Here is a 20,867-nt window from a genome sequence, read left to right as displayed (position 1 = left end):
TATGACTCTGGGAGTAGTGGGGTTCAAATTACAACACGCTAACAGAGTGGGTTATAAAATAGTGGCCATTCCTACAAATACTGTCATGGACAGATACATTGTGGCAGATTGATTGATAAGAACCAGATCAGGTAGATGTCTCTCTCATTCATTCTCCCAGTAACTGTGCCATGCTCTTCAGAACATGGGCAGCTCAATAAGTAAAGGCACCACTGAGCTGCCCTTGATGATGGATATTACAGTTCCTCATTCAGAGTGTGTGTTGTGATCTGATCAGAAACTACTTCCAAGTGTTATTTAACAGCGAAAGGCACTGATTCATCAGTTAAAGGAAGATGTTAGCTAGCAATAAGCAAGAGGATTTCCTTGTCCATATTTGATTTGATGTCATGAGACTTCATATGGTCTCGAGCAAACATTGAGAATTTCCAGACTCTCCCTCCCAACCATATACCACAATGCAGCCACACCAGCCCAACCTCCAAGCATTATGAGGAAGGGGCCTGAATATTGGTTGTAATACATAATTTGGTGAGTATGACTATATTAGACCGTTGCTTGAGTAGACCTTAGGGTGGATCTTCTATTGCGTAAACCCCCAGATGTTAGTGTGGAGGACTTTGCAAGATCAAAGGGCAGGGTGTCAGTTCCAACAGCAAAATAGCTGATTGAGTGGTCTGCTCAGTTTCATTCTTTCTGGAGCGGTTCGATATTCTGATTTGGCAAGCTATTTTGAGGGACAGTTATAACTCCACCACATTGGTGAAAGAACTGGAATCACATATATGTTGAGGTAAGGAGAGTAGATTTCCTCTGTTGAACAGTATTACTGAAAGAGATGGATTTTTAATTAGAAAGCCATAGATTCATGTTTGTTACTAATGAAATCATCAATTTATTCCAGATTTACTAATTGATTTAATTTTAATTCCTTCAGCTGCAGAGGTGAGATTTGAATTCATATTATTAACCTTTGTTTGAGTCTCTACATTATTAGTTCAGCAACATTACCACCACACAACCATCCCTATGTAAACAGATTTATGCCTGCATTAAAATAACAAACACAGGTCAAGTAACTAAGTGAAGCAAATATCCACTAATATTGCCAACAGTAATTCCTAACATATAATTATTATGTAGTTCACATGCAATAAAGTTGCAGTGAAAGATCTCACACAGCTCATTCACCTGGAACTCTATTCTTAGTACTGAATTTACCATTACTTTAGATAATAATAAGACTTATAACAGTGCTCGCTACATAAGTACTTTCCAAACTTATTTAGACTCATTATTATGTTTAAGCTCAGCAAAAGTCTTATTGTTGTATAATTTGTGCATTTATTTTCTTAGTGCCAAATGATTGTTACCATGGTAATGGTTTATCATATAGAGGTATGGTGAAACAAACTGAACGAGGGAAGACATGTCTGCACTGGAGCTCTCACTTGCTGCTCAAGGAAGCTGTTGGTACCCATATGGAGAATCCCAGCAAATATGGAATTGCTGATCACAATTATTGCAGGTACTGCAGCTTTAATACATTGATATAAAAAGGTAGTTTGTAAACACCCAGCTGAGTGACAACAGTGTTCTCATTAAAATTTTACCTTCAATCTCTTTAGCCTTTTCTCATTAAAACATGGACTCCCAAATTATTATATAAATTTGGGATGAGTTCAACATGGATTAGTAACTGAAATGATGAGCTTGTATAATTTCCTATCAGGTAGTCTGAGATGGAGGAGCGTGGGCACAAAGATGGGTTGATTTGAAGACTCACCTCAGTTCTCCAACACACTCCACAAAATGCCCCCTAAATGTCACTCTCCACCCACCTCCTTGCCATCTCTATACCCACTCAAATCGCCCATGCCAATCCTTGGCACCCAATGTTACATCCACAGCTACTCACCTATCATGCACTATTCGAATTCAATAAAAAATATTATACATTCCTTGGGAAGAAAATTAAACTTTCAACATCTAATAATAACTTCCATATAATTGACTGTGAGGAAAAATGCATTCTATCATGAGAAAAAAGCCTTGTCTATTTGTGATCACATTAGATCGTATCAACAAACCAGAAAGAACATCAAATGAACAATGTATAATGGCAACTTCTTAAAATTGTTATTTATTCTCAGATGAAATGAACAACTCAGCTGAAAACCATTTGCACCACCAGATGGAAATAGTGTTTGGGAGAAAATCTGATTTTGATCCTCCGTTCAAAATGGGAACTCATCGGGAATGGATGTGCTTTTTGCACACTAGGCATTCCGGAGCCCTAGAAAGATCAGGGGAAAATGAGACAGAGTCGGCAATGTAGAGGAAAGTCAAGTTTCCTCAAGAAAAGCCTTAAACTTTGAATTTTTTTTTTTCTCTCTTCTCACCGTGGGTATGGGTGTCTTTAGGAACGAAATATCCCACAGACCACAGCCGACAGCCTTCAGCTCCCCCAGCAGCCTTGCCACCAAGTAAGCCTGTTCATCAGGACAAGTCAAGCACTTAAGTGGTGATCTGGCAGGCTTCTTAGCCAATCAATTCTTGGGTCAGTGAGGTCCCACCCACCTGAAGCTGCTGGCCAATCAATGCCTATTAACCATTGTGAGGAGCAGCGTCACTTCAGATGTCCAGGTCTCTGGCTGAAGAGCACCAGCAATGGGAAAGGAGTGGTGGGGAATCACAGGATCAGGGCGGTGGAGTGCATGTCAATGGAAAGGGGTTTCAAGAGTTTCAGAGGCAAGGGCAATGTGTGGTTTTCAGTCATCGTTAACACACCATTGTCACAGTCAGGAAGGCTACCACTATCCTTTGCTGCTGGGAACAAACTAAATCATGCTGGGCAGTCTCAGTGGTCATTAATTAACCATTTAAGGGCTTTAGTTGGCAGCAGGTCAGGAAAATCAGTGTTTAGATTGAAATATAATCATGGACAAATCTCCTTTCTAATCTACTGTAATCATGTGACCTTGACCATTAGGCATTTACACTACAGGCTGCTGCCTTACGGATACTTCTATAAAGAGGTCATTCTGATTACTCTGCTGTCTGTTGCGCTCAGAACAGCGTAATATAAGCATTCCCATCCGGAACTTAATTCCTAAAGTAATGGAAAAAGGATGGGTATGTTTCTGTGCTGCCAACCAACTGGATAATTTGTTTTTCCCACCACTTCTAGGGAGGGGAGAATCAGTGTGGCCATTTGTGTACCAAAACACACCTCACACATCTCACAACCAGACCTACATTTGGCCCCATATGTAGGAACAAAACATATCCATTACAACACAGGTTATCAGGGATGTAGAGGAATCAGATTAACCATGATCTTATTGAATGATGGTGCAGGTTCAAGGGCCCCAGTGCCCTACAGTTGCTTGTAAGTCATGTTCCTTCATATGTTCACAGTTAATCAGAAAATAAAATTTACCCATGACACCCAAATAGGCTGTGCTCATTGTCTTTTCCTGCACAGGATAAATATAACACCAAGAATAACTTAATGGCCTCTTTCATAATGATTCAGTGAAACTGCATTTATCTATGGTATACAGTTCGTGAAGGAGATGGTAAGAAAAAGGGTGATTAGGTACAGGAAGACAGATATATAGGAGGAAACTGTTGATGAGTCAAGACAGTTAATATTGCACTCAGGATGCCTGTTGTAGACCCTTCTCGATATTCTAGTGAATTTATTGTAGCTCAATATCAGGTAAGTGGTATTACTAACTAATATATCATGTTAAGGCCTAGTGTCATTGCTGGGTCTCAGGCCACAAGCAAGTGATAGTAGAAGTGGGGTTTGTGTGGTGGGAGAAGCAGGGGAGAGGTTAGGGGTGTTGGAAGCAAGCACAGGAAGTGGCTCTCTATACATTCCCCTTGATCAGACACGAATTAACCTTGAACTAGGTAGGACCCATCCCCCCATGCCAGCGTGCCCCACAAGCAATTCTGCGCAGGTTTGTATGTTATTCTTCCTGCACCAACTACTGCATTAATATGGCGAAAGTGGATACTGCAGATGCTGGAGATCAGAGTCAAGATTAGAGTATTGCTGGAAATGCACAGCAGGTCAGGCAGCATCCGAGGAACAGGAACATTGATATTTCGGGCAAAAACCCATCATTTTGCCCAAAGCTGACCTGCTGTGCTTTTTCAGCACTACTCTAATCTTGACTACTGCATTAATACCAACAGCAGTGGAATGAGATGCTTACCATTAGAACATAGGCTAGAGGAACATAGAAGCTGGAGGCTGGGGTGAGCCTTAGGCCTTTGAACCCACGCTTCCACTCAATATGATCATGACAGATCTGATCTCACCTCCACTTTCTTCTGATTATGACCTCACCTCCACTTTCCTGTGTATACCTGATAACTCTTAACTCCCTCATCCAAGAAAAATCTCAATCTTGAAGAAGGTACTCTTCAAGTCAGCCTCCATTAGTGGAATCTTTGGAGAAAAATATCAGTAAGATATACTGGTTGTTTCTGCTAGAATTTCTACTAACTAGATCCATTTAGAGGTGATATTCTCTAAACATTCACTCATCCAAGTTCATGAAATCCCCACATTACATTATTCTTACTTGAATTTTTTCATGCACTGAGTTATCAAATGAACCTGACACACTTGCAGTTACAATACTGAGAGAATCTTTCCCTCTTTGTTTCATCCGGCATTTGTTACTCCTCCTTACAAATTCAATTACTCATTCCTGCATTTTATTCAGTCCAGAGGTGAATCTAAATTTATTTTATGTAATGAGAGCGGCAATATGCAATATGCTCAGCATGTGCTATTAGAGTCATAGAGTCATATAACCCCTTTGGCCCAACCAGTCCACACTAACCATGTTCCCAAACTAAACTAGTCCCACTTGCCTGCATTTGGCCCACATCCCTCCAAACCTTTCCTGCTCATGAACTTATTGAAATGTCTTTTAAATGTAGTAGCTATACCTGCATCCACCACTTTCCCTGGTGGTTCATTCCACACATGACCCATTCCCTGTGTATATTGTTCCTATTCTACAGGTAAAGTAATTAATGTATGTCACCTATTTGACATATAAGCAGCTGGGGGCTACATACCACCTGCAATCCTATAGATCTTTTGAAATCAAAATCAGCCTTATCACTGAAGCCATTTGGTATACATTTAGATATTGTTTTAAAGATATGTGGCAGGATTGGTTACAATAAAAATACATTAAAAATTTCCAGAAATCCTGATGGCGATGATAAACCTTGGTGCTATTATCGGGAGAAACGTGATAAATTAAGTTGGGAACATTGTGCCATTTCTCCCTGCCCTCCAGGTATGTATCAGCTGTTAATTGCATTTTACAACAGTTAGTTTATTCCATTAATGTCATAATCCAGATGAGTATTAACCCTATCTTACTTAATAAGCAATAATTACAAAATAATGTCATAAATATGGAGCTTGCTAATTCTTTTGCTGCATAAATGTTAGATTAAAAGGACAATGTCAATTGGTTTGAATTAAGTTGAAACCTTTCTAATTTTCTCTATTAGATTCAATACTTTCAGGGTTGAGAGATTTTATCAAATCCCCTTCCATTTTGCTCTGGGACAGTGCCTGGGTAAAAAGATTTATTTTGTTCTGGCAGCCAAAGATTTTCAGATTCTCAAAGTGCATTCTAAGGGTATACATGGGCTGTCTTTAATTTATTCTAACAATCCTTTTCAACTGGAAGCATTCTAATCAACAGACAATCTGCCTGTGCACAAGATAGGGTCAAGTCTGTTGCCTGAAAACTGCATATCTGTACTTGTTCAGTTAATTATGTTGTTGTTCATGACAACTAAAGAATTTTAACGAACAGTTGGAGCAATAACAACTTGCATTCTTTTAAAAGCAAAATAGTGCAGATATTGGAAATCTGAAATAAAAGCAGAAGGTGCTGGAGAATCTCAGCAGGTCTGGTAGTATCTCTGGAGGGAGCGACAGAGTGAACATTTCAAATTCAGTATGAACCTTAAGAACTTTGAAATACTGGACACAAAACAGTAACTCAGTTTCTCAACCAATCCTGTCAGGCCTGCTGAGTTGAACTTGCATTCCCATAGCAACCTTCAAGGTGGTCCTCAATCATTTTCGTTCACAATAAGATAGTCATCTAATGGAGTTAATGATCTCATATTCTAGATGTGCAGTGATTGTCTTGCTCATTTTGTTGTTGTTCTTTTATAATTTCAGCAGCTTTCTGATCCTTTCTGAAAAAGGATCAAATAGCACAATTACAAAGAAAAATTACAATGACTAACAAACACTAATGTATAGGATGAGGTTTGACTCAGTACTGTTTCTCCACCACAGCGGCTAAGACACCACCCCAAAGAGAAGCTACAGCCAAACCTGTGACCCGATCCCCTGCATCTGCGTCCTCCATTACACGTTTTCAGTGCGGAATACCTGAGGTTGCAGTAGTCTTAGGCAAAATCCTTGGTGGAAAAAGGACAGTACCAGGAAAATACCCATGGCAGGTATCTCTGCAGCTGAAAAATCGCATTGGACTTTATAAACCAGGACATGTGTGTGGAGGAACATTGATTAAACCATGTTGGGTTCTCACTGCCGCCCACTGCATTGTCTCACAGTAGGTATTAACATGTTTGTACATTGCTTTGAGTTATCTCCTTATTTTAGTGAATCATTTCTGAAGAGGTGCCTCTCTACATTTTGTACCTTTGCTATTATACATTTACTTTCTACAGGATCCAACTAAAAACCATTGCTTCTCTATTTTGAGCAAAATAAGGCAGTACTTAAGCTCAGCAGGTGGCTTAACTCTGCTCTTGTCTCAGTTGGGAGTTATAGTTTCCTAAAATCCATTTATTATTTCTTTGGTCTGAGTTTATGGATGTGTGGTTATAGTTTTGACAATATTTATAATATTGGATTCTTTCAAATTCCCACAACCTCTCCTCCATATCCACATACTTCTCATCAAAAAGTTTTAATGAGGAATTCTTAAAGGGAAATCCAAAGACTCTCCAACTAATTCCCAAACTGTAGTGAACAAACCTCATCTTATAATAGACATTGTAAATGTTAGCTTTACTCAGTAATGAAATGACCTTCTTCAGCAATAACCTCCACCCTCTGTTCATGACTGAGATACCATATTGTTCCTACCAGTGTGTAATGACAGGGACGAGGGTTGATGCAGTTGGGAAAATAGTAGGAAAAACGCAGTCACATTCTACCGACAATCTTTAAATCCATCAACCTTCACAGTTTGACAATCAATGCTAGAAATAACCAAATGCTGAATTGTTCAAAAATGAGGGAAAATGCAGGATTTCTTAAGCCTACAGCCTTTAATTTACCTCTACCACTTCTCAAACCCTCCAGTGTATAGTTCAGATGTTGAACACTATTTGCATAAGAATCTCCTGACACCAGTTTTAAATTTACTCTTTACTCCCCTGAACCTGTCTCCTTGTCCTACTCAAATATTTAATTTAATGTCATATTTCAAATTAGTTTATCTCATAAGTGCTTGGGCAATTAGAATGTCTATCTCACAGCTGGAAGCAAATTAATCTGAAGAAAATTCCAGGAATAACTTTCATCTTCAGCTCTGGAACATAAATGGTGGAGTCAAGGGTCACAAGAAAAAAAAAATGGTGATAAAGATTGTATCAGAAAACACATTGTGCAAACTATAAGGAGATGACCACAAAGCTGTGTTTTCATTTTTTTGTTCATTGTCTGATGCCAACAGAGTACCATTTCATAATTCCAGCAGTTAGTTCAATGATACTGAGTGTAGATCCAAATCTTTTGTTTTATCTGCTGTGCACAATTAACCTTGGGGTTACAGGAATGGGATCCATAGCCATGCATTTAGCAGTCTCTAAGTGACAATATTATGCTTTTTGAAAAATGTAGTTAGCCTTATCAGACAGAGACATAGCTAATAGATAGTTTGATAGTCAAACTTGCAAAGACACCATGAGTAATAAATAATTACAGGGAGTTATGGATGTTTTTGTAATGGTATTCTATTAGAGCTGGCTGATATCACAGCACTCCATCAAGTGCACCAAAATCCCCAAATATAATTCACCACAGGCCATCAAAAAGGATGGCTTTTTGAGGAACAGTGGTTCTGGGAGGGGGGAGAACAATGAGGACAGAAGTGTGCAAATGAGTTCAACATACTGAAGGGTTCTATCCATCATAATGCATAGGGAGGGGGATTCCTCAGTTGAGGAAAAAGGAAAACATTCCAGTAGCATAGGTGGGAGAGAAGCCATTATTCAAGCAGTTACAACAGAGACAGAGGAACTGAAAGAATAGAATGCAGTCCTTTCAGGATTCAAAAAGGGCAGTTAAGGTTTAGCTGGGAAGGTCCATGGGTTTGCAGTGAATATTAGTAGGCAGCCTCTCTCCAGAAATGGAGACAGAGAAGTCAAGAAGGGAAAGAGAAAAGTTAGAGGTGGACTAGCTGAGGATGAGAGAAGAATGGAAATTGGAAGCAAATTTGAGTAATCTTTATAGTTCCAGAAAAGAGAAGGAGGTGGCACTGATGCAGGCCTTGACCTACAGCAAAGAGTTGTTGAAAGGGCCCATCTCGGACTGGAACAAAGAATGTTCCACATCTGCCTCAAAGAGTAGAATATAACTAGGCCCATGCAAATACCTAGGGTGCATCTTTTCATTTGAATGAATTGAGATAAGTTAAAAGAGAAATTATTCAATGAGAGAAGAAAGCTCCACCAGGTGGAGGTGTTTGGACTGTAAAGGTCCCTGTGCAAGGAAGAACTGAAGAGCTGCAGACAGTCCTGGTGAAGGTTGGAGATGTAGAGGTATACATCCAAGTTACCACTTTGCTTCGTGAATCTGGTAGTACAGAGGGAGGCCTTTTCAAAAGCTACATATAAAACCTCGAATCATTTAATTTGTTAACAACAACAGACTTAAATAAGAATCAGGCATCTTAATTAATGAGAAAACTGATATCTGGTAAATCAAACATGTAGGAAGACTATAATGCCTGTTTGTCTATATTTTGATTACAATATTCATTTTACATATTGTCAGTAATTCTAAGAATCAATTGCTAATCCTTTTTAGTTAAGAGTATTGTCTCTTCTTTTAAACCAATACATAGGGCACAGGCGAGAGATTTCCGTGTACAGCTTGGCAAACAAGACCTTCAAAGAGATGAATGGCATGAACAGAACTTTGACGTTGAAAATGTAATTGTCCATGAAAACTATCATGAGAGCTCAGTGGGATTATACAATGATATTGGTAAGTAATCTGAGACTTGTACCTTCAAGTTCCTTCCTGAGTTTTACTGTGAGCTTCAGAATCAGGTCCTGAGCCTGCTCTGACCGATAGCGGCTCACTGATGTTCCCTCAGGCAGCTGCCTAATTACCCTCTGCAGGCCTGCCTGCCAATGAAGGAGACAGATTATCACTTGAAGGGCATAGAAGGAGAGGCATCACAGCGGAGGAATGTAGGTCACTTCAAGCTCTCCCCCAAGGTAAGTTTAAAAAAAAGGAAAAATTCAGGGAGTCCGAAGCAAAATGACTCATTGTTGCTGTGTTGACTGACCTGTCTGCCATCACTGTTTGAGCTGTGGGTCCTCTTCACCAAATGGTCAAGTTGCTGTAGCCCAAGCAGACCATTAGACTGCTGTTTCAATGGATAGAGATGACTGGTAGTGATTTAACCTGAGGGTCAACATGCCTCGAATGAAGGGAGAGGGTGACAAAGAGATTCCTTCATTGTAACGTCAGTCAGTGTTGGGAATTCAACCCACACTGTTGGTAACACATTGTATTGCAAACCAGCCATCCGAGCTAATGGAATTCCCCCTCCTGACCTATCAAAATTTATTTAAGAACATAAGAACATAAGCTCTAGGAGCAAGAGTAAGCCATCTGCCATTCAATAAAATCATGGCTGATCTTTATGTGGACTCAGATCCACTTACCCATGTTCTCACCGTATCCTTTAATTCCTTTAGTGTTCAAAAAAAATCTAGCTTAGCTTTAAAACATTTACTGAAGTAGTGTCAACTACTTTACTGGGTAAGGAATTCCATCGATTAACAACCCTCTGGGTGAAGAAGTTCCTTCTCAATTCAGTCCTCAGTCTGCTCCCTTTAATCTTGAGGCTATGCCCTCTTGTCAAAGCTTCACCTGCCGCAGGAAACATGATCTCTGCTTCTATCTTATCTACTCCCCTCATAATTTTATATGTTTCTATAAGATCCCCCTTCATTCTTCTGAATTCCAATGAATATAATTCCAGTCTATTCAGTTTCTCTTTAACCCCCTCAACTCTGGAACCACCCTAGTGAACCTCCTCTGCACCCCCTCCAGTGCCAGTACATCCTCTCTCAAGTAAGGAGACCAAAACTGCATGCAGTATTCCAGGTGTGACCTCAGCAGCACCCTGTACATAACTTCTCTGCTTTTAAACTCAGGGATTTGCATAAATATGCAAATCTCCAGCTGCTCTGCATTTTGTCCTACCGCAGCGACACTGCAGTCATAACAGGATTGCAGATCCACTTAGTGGTCATAGAGTCATAGAGACATAGAGTCATAGAGCATGGAAACAGACCCTTCGGTCCAACCCGTCCATGCTGACCAGATAGCCCAACCCAATCTAGTCCCACCTCCCAGCACCTGGCCCATATCCCTCCAAATTCTTCCTATTCATATACCCATCTAAATGCCTCTTAAATGTTGCAATTGTACCAGCCTCCACCACATCCTCTGGCAGCTCATTCCATACAAGTACCACCCTCTGCATGAAAAAGTTGCCCCTTAGGTATCTTTTATATCTTTCCCCACTCACCCTAAACCTATGCCCTCTAGTTCTGGACTCCCCAGCCCTAGGGAAAAGACTTTGCCTATTTATCCTATCAATGCCCCTCATAATTTTGTAAACTTCTATAAGGTCATCCCTCAGCCTCCAATGCTCCAGGGAAAACAGCCCCAGCCTGTTCAGCCTCTCCCTGTGGCTCAGATCCTCCAACCCTGGCAACATCCTTGTAAATCTTTTCTGAACCCTTTCAAGTTTCACAATATCTTTCTGATAGGAAGGAGACCAGAATTGCACACAATATTCCAACAGTGGCCTAAGCAATGTCCTGTATAGCTGCAACATGACCTCCCAACTCCTGTACTCAACACTCTGACCAATAAAGGAAAGCATACCAAATGCTTTCTTCACTATCCTATCTACCTGCGACTCCACTTTCAAGGAGCTATGAACCTGCACTCCAAGGTCTCTTTGTTCAGCAACACTCCCTAGGACCTTACCATTAAGTGTATACGTCCTGCTAAGATTTGCTTTCCCAAAATGCAGCACCTCGCATTTATCTGAATTAAACTCCATCTGTCACTTCTCAGCCCGTTGGCCCATCTGGTCCAGATCCTATTGTAATCTGAGGTAACCCTCTTTGCTATCCACTACACATCCAATTTTGGTGTCATCTGCAAACTTACTAACTGTACCTCTTATGCTCGCATCCAAATCATTTATGTAAATGACAAAAAGTAGAGGGCCCAGCACCGATCCTTGCGGCACTCCACTGGTCACAGGCCTCCAGTCTGAAAAACAACCCTCCACCACCACCCTCTGTCTTCTACCTTTGAGCCAGTTCTGTATCCAAATGGCTAGTTCTCCCTGTATTCCATGAGATCTAACCTTGCTAATCATCCTCCCAGGGGAACCTTGTCGACCGCCTTACAGAAGTCCATATAGATCACATCTACTGCTCTGCCCTCATCAATCTTCTTTGTTACTTCTTCAAAAAACTCAATCATGTTTGTGAGACATGATTTCCCACGCACAAAGCCATGTTGACTATACCGAATCAGTCCCTGCCTTTCCAAATACATGTACATCCTGTCCCTCAGGATTCCTTCCAACAACTTGCCCACCACCAGATCAAATAGATAGACCAGATGTAAAAGTTGAAGTCCTAAATTAGAGAAAGGCCAATTTTGATGGTATTAGGCAAGAATTTTCAAAAGCTGATTGGAGGCAGATGTTTGCAGGTAAAAGGACGGCTGGAAAATGGGAAGCCTTCAGAAATGAGATAACAAGAATCCAGAGAAAGTATATTCCTGTCAGGGTGAAAGGGAAGGCTGGTAGGTAGAGGGAATGCTGGATGATTAAAGAAATTGAGGGTTTGGTTAAGAAAAAGAAGGAAGCATATGTCAGGTATAGACAGGATAGATCGAGTGAATCCTTAGAAGAGTATAAAGAAAGTAGGAGTATACTTAAGAGGGAAATCAGGAGGGCAAAACGGGGACATGAGATAGCTTTGGCAAATAGAATTAGGGAGAATCCAAAGGGGTATTACAAATATATTAAGGACAAAAGGGTAACCAGGGGAGAGAATAGAGCCCCTCAAAGATCAGAAAGGCGGCCTTTGTGTGGAGCCACAGAAAATGGGGGAGATACTAAATGAATATTTTGCATCAGTATTTACTGTGGAAAAGGATATGAAAGATATAGACTGTAGGGAACTAGATGGTGACATCCTGCAAAATGTCCAGATTACAGAGGAGGAAGTGCTGGATGTCTTGAAACGGTTAAAAGTGGATAAATCTCCAGGACCTGATCAGGTGTACCTGAGAACTCTGTGGGAAGCTAGAGAAGTGATTGCTGGGCCTCTTGCTGATATATTTGTATCATCGATAGTCCTTTTGCCCGAAACGTCGATTTCGCTGCTCATTGGATGCTGCCTGAACTGCTGTGCTCTTCCAGCACCACTAATCCAGTATTTGGTTTTCAGCATCTGCAGTTATTGTTTTTACCAAGTTTTGCACCTTCTCTAGTAGGTGCATCCACATACTGAATCAGAAAATTGTCTTGTACACACTTAAGAAATTCCTCTCCATCTAACTTTTCACACTATGGCAGTCCCAGTCTGGAAAGTTAAAATCTCCTACCATAACTACCCTATCATTCTCACAGATAGCTGAGATCTCCTTACAAATTTGTTTCTCAATTTCCCTCTGACTATTGGGGGGAGTCCATAATACAATCCCAATAAGGTGATCATCCCTTTCTTATTTCTCAGTTCCACCTAAATAGCTTCCCTGGATGTATTTCCGGGAATATCCTCCCTCAGTACAGCTGTAATGCTATCCCTTATCAAAAATGCCACTCCCCCTCCTCTCTTGCCTCCCTTTCTATCCTTCCTGTAGCATTTGTATCCTGGAACATTAAGCTGCCAGTCCTGCCCATCCCTGAGCCATGTTTCCATAATTGCTATGATAGCCCAGTCCCATGTTCCTAACCATGCCCTGAGTTCATCTGCTTTCCCTGTTCGGCCCCTTGCGTTGAAATAAATGCAGTTTAATTTATTAGTCCTACCTTGTCCCTGCCTGCCCTGACTGTTTGACTCACTTCTGTTCTCAGCTGTACCCATCTCAGATTGATTTTTTTTCACTATCTCCCTGGGTCCCAACCCCCCCCCCCCCCACCCCCACCTCCCTTACAGATTACTCTCTGTAATCTCCCTTCAGAATCTCAACCTTTTCCCTTGCCGCAGCTTCATAACATTTTCCTGCCACCATTGTCTCTTCCCCCACTCTGAACGGTTCCTAACCTTGCCACCCTTTGCCGATCCTTTGTTTTAGTCTCTTGGTGCCTCAGCAAGTTCTAATGGAAATCAAAATTTGCATTCCAGCTTTGGTGAAGATCAAGCAAGTCAACAATCACTGTGCCAAGGAAACAAAGTATGTAAAAACTGCCTGCTTACCAGATGCTGATTTCCAGCCTGGAACTGAATGTCACATTTCAGGATGGGGTCAGACAGAATCAGGTGCTCCTATTAATTTGGATAATTTTATAATCATATTTTTCTTTAAATTAAAGCATTATTTTGATAATGGGCAACAAAATCATCACATTATTTTCTGTGTATTAAAAATTGTACAGAGGCATCATCCAATCAGTTATTGCATACGAATGTGAGACTGATATCTGACAAGCGATGTAAGGACCCTCGTTCCTATGGAAACGCTATCAATGACAGCATGTTTTGTGCAGGAAACCTGGATGGCAGTGTGGATTCATGTCAGGTTTGCTATAAGGATTTGTTGGATTGTGGAATTTATTTGCCCTATTTGGTGATTTGTGACTCGGGTCAATCTCCATGAAGGCAGGTTAATACATTACTGGAGAAACAATGTTCAAAGGGCAGGCTTCAGGTTTTTGGGACATGAAGTTCCAAGCAGAATGCATCTCAGCCACGCTGGGACAAATATCCTCAAAGGGAAGTTAGTTAGTGCTATGGGACAATAGAATACAAGCAAAGTTGGCAAAGGATGAAATAGTAGCGAGAAGAAATAAGAGGCACAGAGGATTGGGAGAGACAAAGAGCACGAGCCCTCAGAAGGCAAATACTAGGCAGTGTACATTGGGTTTGAAATGCACATAGCATAGTTAATGAGGTTGATAAACTGCAGAAACAGCAAAGAACTGGCTCAGAGGAAAGGAGAGTTGGGAACTTTATGCACCTAATCTTTGTTTGGGCAGAATTTCCAAGTGAGGAAACAAAGTTCTGGCCCTCGATACTGTAGGGACCATGTGTTTTGTAAGTGGGATTCTCACCTGAAATTGAAGGATAGGTTTACTCCCTGTTGGATTGAATATACTTCAGAGGAGGTCACAGTTCAGCAGCAGCTAAGTTTCTTGCAACGAGAGATGGGGAGTGGGTGAGGTGATGATGTAATAGTGCAACATGACTTAGAAGGTCAAAGCTGATCACAGGGATCCAGAAAGAGATCAAGGTCAGAGATGATGGAGTCAACAGGTTGTCAGATAATATTGCGGGATTAGTTGATGACCAAGTGGGGATCTTTGTTAGCCGGTATGGAATCAGTGATTGGGTGGGTTATTCCAATACAGGGGTGCCAGATCATGAGAAACCAAGAGTGTGTCCAATTACAGGTAGAAAAGCAGGTTAGCTAGGTGGAAAGTGGCAGGAAGTGGTCCTATTCCTCCTAGCCCACAAACAGAAGGCTTTTAGTCCAGTTATATGACAACCTTGGTGTCCCATAAACTACTGGGTATCCTGTGGTCTGAGACACCAGACCAGCCAGAGATACAAAAGGAAAATTGCAAAAGGAAAAGAAGAACTATGACAAATGTAATGTTGATTATACTGTACAAAGCTAAAGAGATTACTGAAAGGAGATCTGATAAAGGAATAAGAAAAGAATAGAAAGGTGATGAGACGAGATTTAAAAAAGGAAACTAAAAATATTTTATGATCATATGAAGTGTAAAAAGGTAGTCAAAGAAAGGTGGAGAGCAAAAACTTCTTCTTGAGGAGGCAGAGAGTATGGCAGAGGTACGAAATGAATACGTTGCATCTATCTTCAGTAGCAAAATGGATGCTGCCATTGGAGCAGTGAATGAGATGTAGTACTGATATTTGATAGGATAAATATAGATAAAAGGCCAGTGGGCTAAATGACCAAATGTGCCTTATTACCTTATGTTTTTATGTGAACAAATGTAATTTAAGGACGCAGTAAAGAAATGTCTCTATCAAAAGAAAAACACTCCTGTTCACAGTACAAGTTGGACCGAAGTGTCTGTTTCCGGTCTGTACATCTTTATGACTCTATATCTCTAAATGACTGAATGGATGTCTCGCTCATATCTTGTAAAAATTACATATCTTTGTTTCATGTTCAGGGTGATTCTGGAGGACCACTGACTTGTGTGAAGGATGGACGTTACCAGATCTATGGCGTAGTGAGCTGGGGTGATCGCTGTGGGGTGATAAATAAACCTGGTGTTTACGTCCGTGTCACCAAGTTCCTTAAATGGATTAAGTCACGAGCCACTTAAGTGCAGTTGTTGAACATGTGGGATTGTAGTGGAATATAAAAAGATGCTTGACATTACTATTTAACACATCCATTATTTCTAGAATACCACATAAAGGATTTTCAAATATGTTATTACCTCAGTTTTAGTAACAATGGGATCATATGTAACATCTTAATAATAATTCTGATTAATAATTATCATTAATTTTGCATTCCTGTCACATCATTCTTTCATAAACTGAGAAATATAATGGTCTGTGTCACAATCTCAGTGATTGCATTTGTAAAGTGTCTTTGGTTTTGAACTTGCATGGTAAAAAATCTAACTCTCAAAGCTGAATGCTCATTCTGTTGCTTCTTGTTTTAGTTGACAAAGCAGAACTACAGACTTCCCGAGCGGGAAATAATGCCTTTATAATCTATGTATGCAATAATTTACAATTTGACTGTATATTACTAATTAAATACAATTCTACTTGTTGCTCCTCAAATGAGTACTTTTTAAATTATTGCAAAGCTGAATCTTGACAGCATTAGCTAACAACATAGTTATAAATACCAACCAATAAGCAATGGAAAAATTAATTTTGTCATTCAAAATTTAGTTTTAAGTTTGGTTAAATACGTTAATTAAAATTCCCTCCATATTAATACAAGCTATGGTGCATAGTCAATAGATTTATTAAGTTACAAAGTTTTAAGAGGTTTAAGAAGTTTAAATTACTGATTAAAAGGAATCCTTTCCTTTCTGGTGTGATCATGTAACGGATGTTAATTTAGCTTGTTACATAACATCTCTGGATTTGCATTCCATTGTGTCAGTGACAGAGGTTAATGACAGAATTGGTTGATATGGCTTTAGACAAAGAGGTCAGAATCAAAATGCCAGGCATGACTTTCATGCCATTGTTGGCCAGCATTTGTAGTTGTCCTTTCAAAGAATATCTGAGGTAAAGTTTCACCTTCACTGTCTGACCATTAGCTTGATAGATATTATCTGTCATTCATAGAATTTGTCTCAGTTTCTATTGTTATGAATCATCAGAAAGTTAGGCGAATTCCATAAAGGGCTAGTAATCTATTCCATCAGGTTATTTCTAAGGTGGTATTGGTGGCAATCTGCCTCTCTGTGTCTTTGAGATCTATGTTTACTTGTATGGGTACCCTATAAATGGGTTGTTTATGAAGGAAGATAGAGAAATTAAGAAATATTTAAATGGCTGTGCTGATCCATGCCTCAGTATCAAGGGAAAGCTGTATAAGAAGTAAGATGTCAAAAGTCGAACGCCACAAGTGCAACACCATTTTAGACTTATCAGTTTTATTATAATTAGATGAAGAGAAAAGCTATATTTATTTAAAGCAATTTAGTCCAAAAGTTCAGTTTGTAAAAGTTGTATTATTTCCAAAAAACAGTTTCTCCTTTTCCCAGCTATTCTGGTACACAATTTCTGTCAATAATGTGGGGGTGACTCAAAGCAAGACACTACAGCTTTACAAAGCTTTAGTTAGGCCACATTTGGAATATTGCACATAGTTCTGGTCGCCTAACTATCAGAAGAACTAAGTGGATGCTTTGGAGATAGTGGAGAGAAGGTTTACCAGGGTGTTGCCTGGTCGGGAGGGTTTTAGTGATGGGGATAGATAATGTTTAAGGTGTATCTTGAATCACACATAAATAGGAGGTGAACAGAAGGATTGAAACTGTGTATGCGCAATACGTAGCTGGTCTAAATTAGGATTAGAAACAACCATTGGCAGGCTGAAGGCCATTCCTGTGCTGTATTGTATTGAATTTGTTTCTTTCAATCTGAGCAAAGTATTTTCACAGAAATATGTGCAATAAGACCATAAGACCATAAGACATAGGAGTGGAAGTAAGGCCATTCGGCCCATCGAGTCCACTCCGCCATTCAATCATGGCTGATGCGCATTTCAGCTCCACTTACCAGCGTTCTCCCCGTAGCCCTTAATTCCTCTAGACAACAAGAATCTATCAATCTCGGCCTTGAAGACATTTAGCGTCCCGGCCTCCACTGCACTCCGTGGCAATGAATTCCACAGGCCCACCACTCTCTGGCTGAAGAAATGTCTCCGCATTTCTGTTCTGAAATGACCCCCTCTAATTCTAAGGCTGTGTCCACGGGTCCTAGTCTCCTCGTCTAACGGAAACAATTTCCTAGCATCCACCTTTTCCAAGCCATGTATTATTTTGTACGTCTCTATTAAGTCTCCCCTTAATCTTCTAAACTCCAACGAATACAATCCCAGTATCCTCAGCCGTTCGTCATATGCTAGACCTGTCATTCCAGGGATCATCCGTGTGAATCTCCGCTGGACACGTTCCAGTGCCAGTATGTCCTTCCTGAGGTGTGGGGACCAAAACTGGACACAGTACTCCAAATGGGGCCTAACCAGAGCTTTATAAAGTCTTAGTAGTACATCTCTGCTTTTATATTCCAACCCTCTTGAGATAAGAAATGCTGTCATAGAGAATTCCATGTTGTTGTTTTCTCAGTATTGTTATAGGAACACGAGTAGGCAATTCAGTGCCTCGAGTCTGCATCACCATCCAATGTGATCATTGCTCATCTCATCTCAAACTGAATGTCACTTTCCTGCCCATTCCCCATAACTCCTCAACCTACTGCTCCAAAATAACCTGTCTCTCTTTGACTTAAAATTACTTAATGTCCCATCATCCACTGCATGCTGGGGTAATGAATTTTACAGATTCACAACCCTTTGAGAGTAGTTATTTCTCCACATCTCTGATTTAAATCTGTGGTTTCTTATTCTAGATTGCCCCACAGGAGGAAACAATTGCTCTCCTTCGAATTTGTCAATCCCCTTTAACATTTGAATAGCTCCATTACATCTCCTTTCATTCTCCTAAACTCCAGAGAGTATAGGCCTAAATTGCTCAATCTCTCTTCACAAGGCAAACCCCTCACCTCCAAAATCAACTTAATGAATCGTTTCTAGACTGCCTTCAATACAACTACAATCCTCCTCAATTAAGGGGATCAAAACTGTATGCAATATTCTAGGCACCCTATCACTAATGTCTTGTACAGTTGTAGCAGCACTTCCCTATTTTTATACAGCATCACTTTAGCAAGAAATGCCAAAATTCCACTTACCTTCCTGGTGTCAAGATTAGAGTGGTGCTGGAAAAGCACAGCAGGTCAGGCAGCATCCAAGGAGCAGGAAAATCGATGTTTCGGGCAAAAGCCCAATTCCTGATGAAGGGCTTTTGCCTGAAACATTGATTTCCCTGCTCCTCAGATGCTGCCTGACTTGCTGTGCTTTTCCAGCACCACTCTAATCTTGACTCTAATCTCCAGCACCTGCAGTACCCACTCCACCTTATTACCTGTTGTGCCTAGATACCAGTTTTCTGTGATTCATGCATGAGGACACTCAAATCCCTCTGAACTGAAGCATTCTAGGTTTCTCTCCATTTAGATCATAATTGCCTTTCTATTCTTCCCACAAAAATGAATAACCTCACATTTATCCACAATAAACTCCATCCATCAAATCTTGGCCCATTCTTCTGATGTATCCATATTAATTTGTAAATTTCTTATATCTTAATTAAAACTTAATTTCCCATTTAATTTAGTGTCATCTGCAAATTTGACTATAATACTTTCTAGGAGAAAGTGAGGACTGCAGATGCTGGAGATCAGAGCTGAAAATGTGTTGCTGCAAAAGCGCAGCAGGTCAGGCAGCATCCAAGAAGCAGGAGAATCGACGTTTTGGGCATCAGCCCTTCTTCAGGGCTGATTCCTGAAGAAGGGCCGATGCCCGAAACGTCGATTCTCCTGCTCCTTGGATGCTGCCTGACCTGCTATAATACTTTCTATCCCTGTATCCAAGTCATTAATATAGATTGTAAATAGTTGGGTGAAAGTGGGTACTGACGATGCTGGAGATTAGAGTCAAGATTAGAGTGGTGCTGGAAAAGCACAGCAGGTCAGGAAGCATCCAAGGAGCAGAAAAATTGACATTTCCTGATTAAGGGTTTTTGCCCAAAACGTCAATTTTCCTGTAAGTAGTTGGGGCCTAAGGACTGAACCCTGTGACACACTATTGATTACGTCTTGCCTACCAGAAAAGACTCATTTATCTCTGGTTTCTGCTGTTAACCAATCCTCTCACTGAGTGAATAAATTACCCCAACACCATGTGATCTTTATACAAAAGGTTAGTATCCCCATGTTATTAACCTTTTGTATAGCACCTTATCAAATGCCTTCTAAAAGTCCAAATATATTACAACTACATCTATAGGATCCCATTGTCCACTTTGCTTGTTATGTTTTCAACGATCTAGAAAATTAGGCAAACATGACACACCCTTCATAAAACCATACCAACACTGATGGATTGTGTATTGACTTACCAAATGTCCTGTTATTACTTCATTAATAATGGTTTCTAATCATTTCCCAATGTCAGATGTTAAACTAACTGGTCTATAGTCTTTTTAATTTTCTACTCCCCCCCCCACCACCACCTTTTTGAGGAAGGTCATTATATTAGCATTTTACCAATCCACTAGAATATTTCCTGCATCGAGGGAATTTTGGAGTTTAACAACTAGTGGATCAATTATCTCTGCTGCCACTTCCTTTAAGGCCCTAGGATGTATACCGTCAGAACTTGTCTGCCTTCAATCCCAATAGTTTGTTCAGTACATTCCTCACCCCCCCCACCCCCACCCAGTGCTGATTATTGTTCTAAATTCCTTCCTTTCAATAACCCTTTCCTCCCTTTCTCTTACAGGAATGTTATTAAATACTCAGAGCCACAGTTGGTTATCCCATATAATTCTGAAATGACACTTCACGCCACATCAATTTATTCCTGATTTTCCTCCTGTAAAACCTTGAAAAAGAAAACATTTGACCAAATCCAATAGATTGAGGTGCAATACTTTGGAAGAGAATGCAGACTAGTACCTGTAACAATTCAGAACTTAGTTCAT

The 20,867-nt window shown here is 40.3% G+C and overlaps 1 protein-coding gene across 1 annotated transcript in view; it reads left to right on the top strand.

Moving 5' to 3' along the window:
* The window catches only part of LOC140463454 (hyaluronan-binding protein 2-like), a 44,863-nt gene extending 28,501 nt beyond the window's left edge, over positions 1–16,362 (top strand). Inside the window, exons 7-13 of the mRNA XM_072557391.1 lie at positions 1,357–1,528; positions 5,239–5,333; positions 6,359–6,638; positions 9,162–9,304; positions 13,717–13,851; positions 13,968–14,110; positions 15,735–16,362. Of these exons, the coding sequence (XP_072413492.1) occupies positions 1,357–1,528; positions 5,239–5,333; positions 6,359–6,638; positions 9,162–9,304; positions 13,717–13,851; positions 13,968–14,110; positions 15,735–15,890 (1,124 nt within the window). The 3' untranslated portion in view covers positions 15,891–16,362. The remainder of the gene's footprint in view (positions 1–1,356; positions 1,529–5,238; positions 5,334–6,358; positions 6,639–9,161; positions 9,305–13,716; positions 13,852–13,967; positions 14,111–15,734) is intronic.
* Positions 16,363–20,867: the final 4,505 nt, after the last annotated feature.

This window comes from Chiloscyllium punctatum, chromosome 38 (assembly GCF_047496795.1).
Source record: "Chiloscyllium punctatum isolate Juve2018m chromosome 38, sChiPun1.3, whole genome shotgun sequence".
In the NCBI taxonomy this organism is placed as follows: domain Eukaryota; kingdom Metazoa; phylum Chordata; class Chondrichthyes; order Orectolobiformes; family Hemiscylliidae; genus Chiloscyllium; species Chiloscyllium punctatum.
This window is presented reverse-complemented; position numbering and strand designations above follow the sequence as displayed.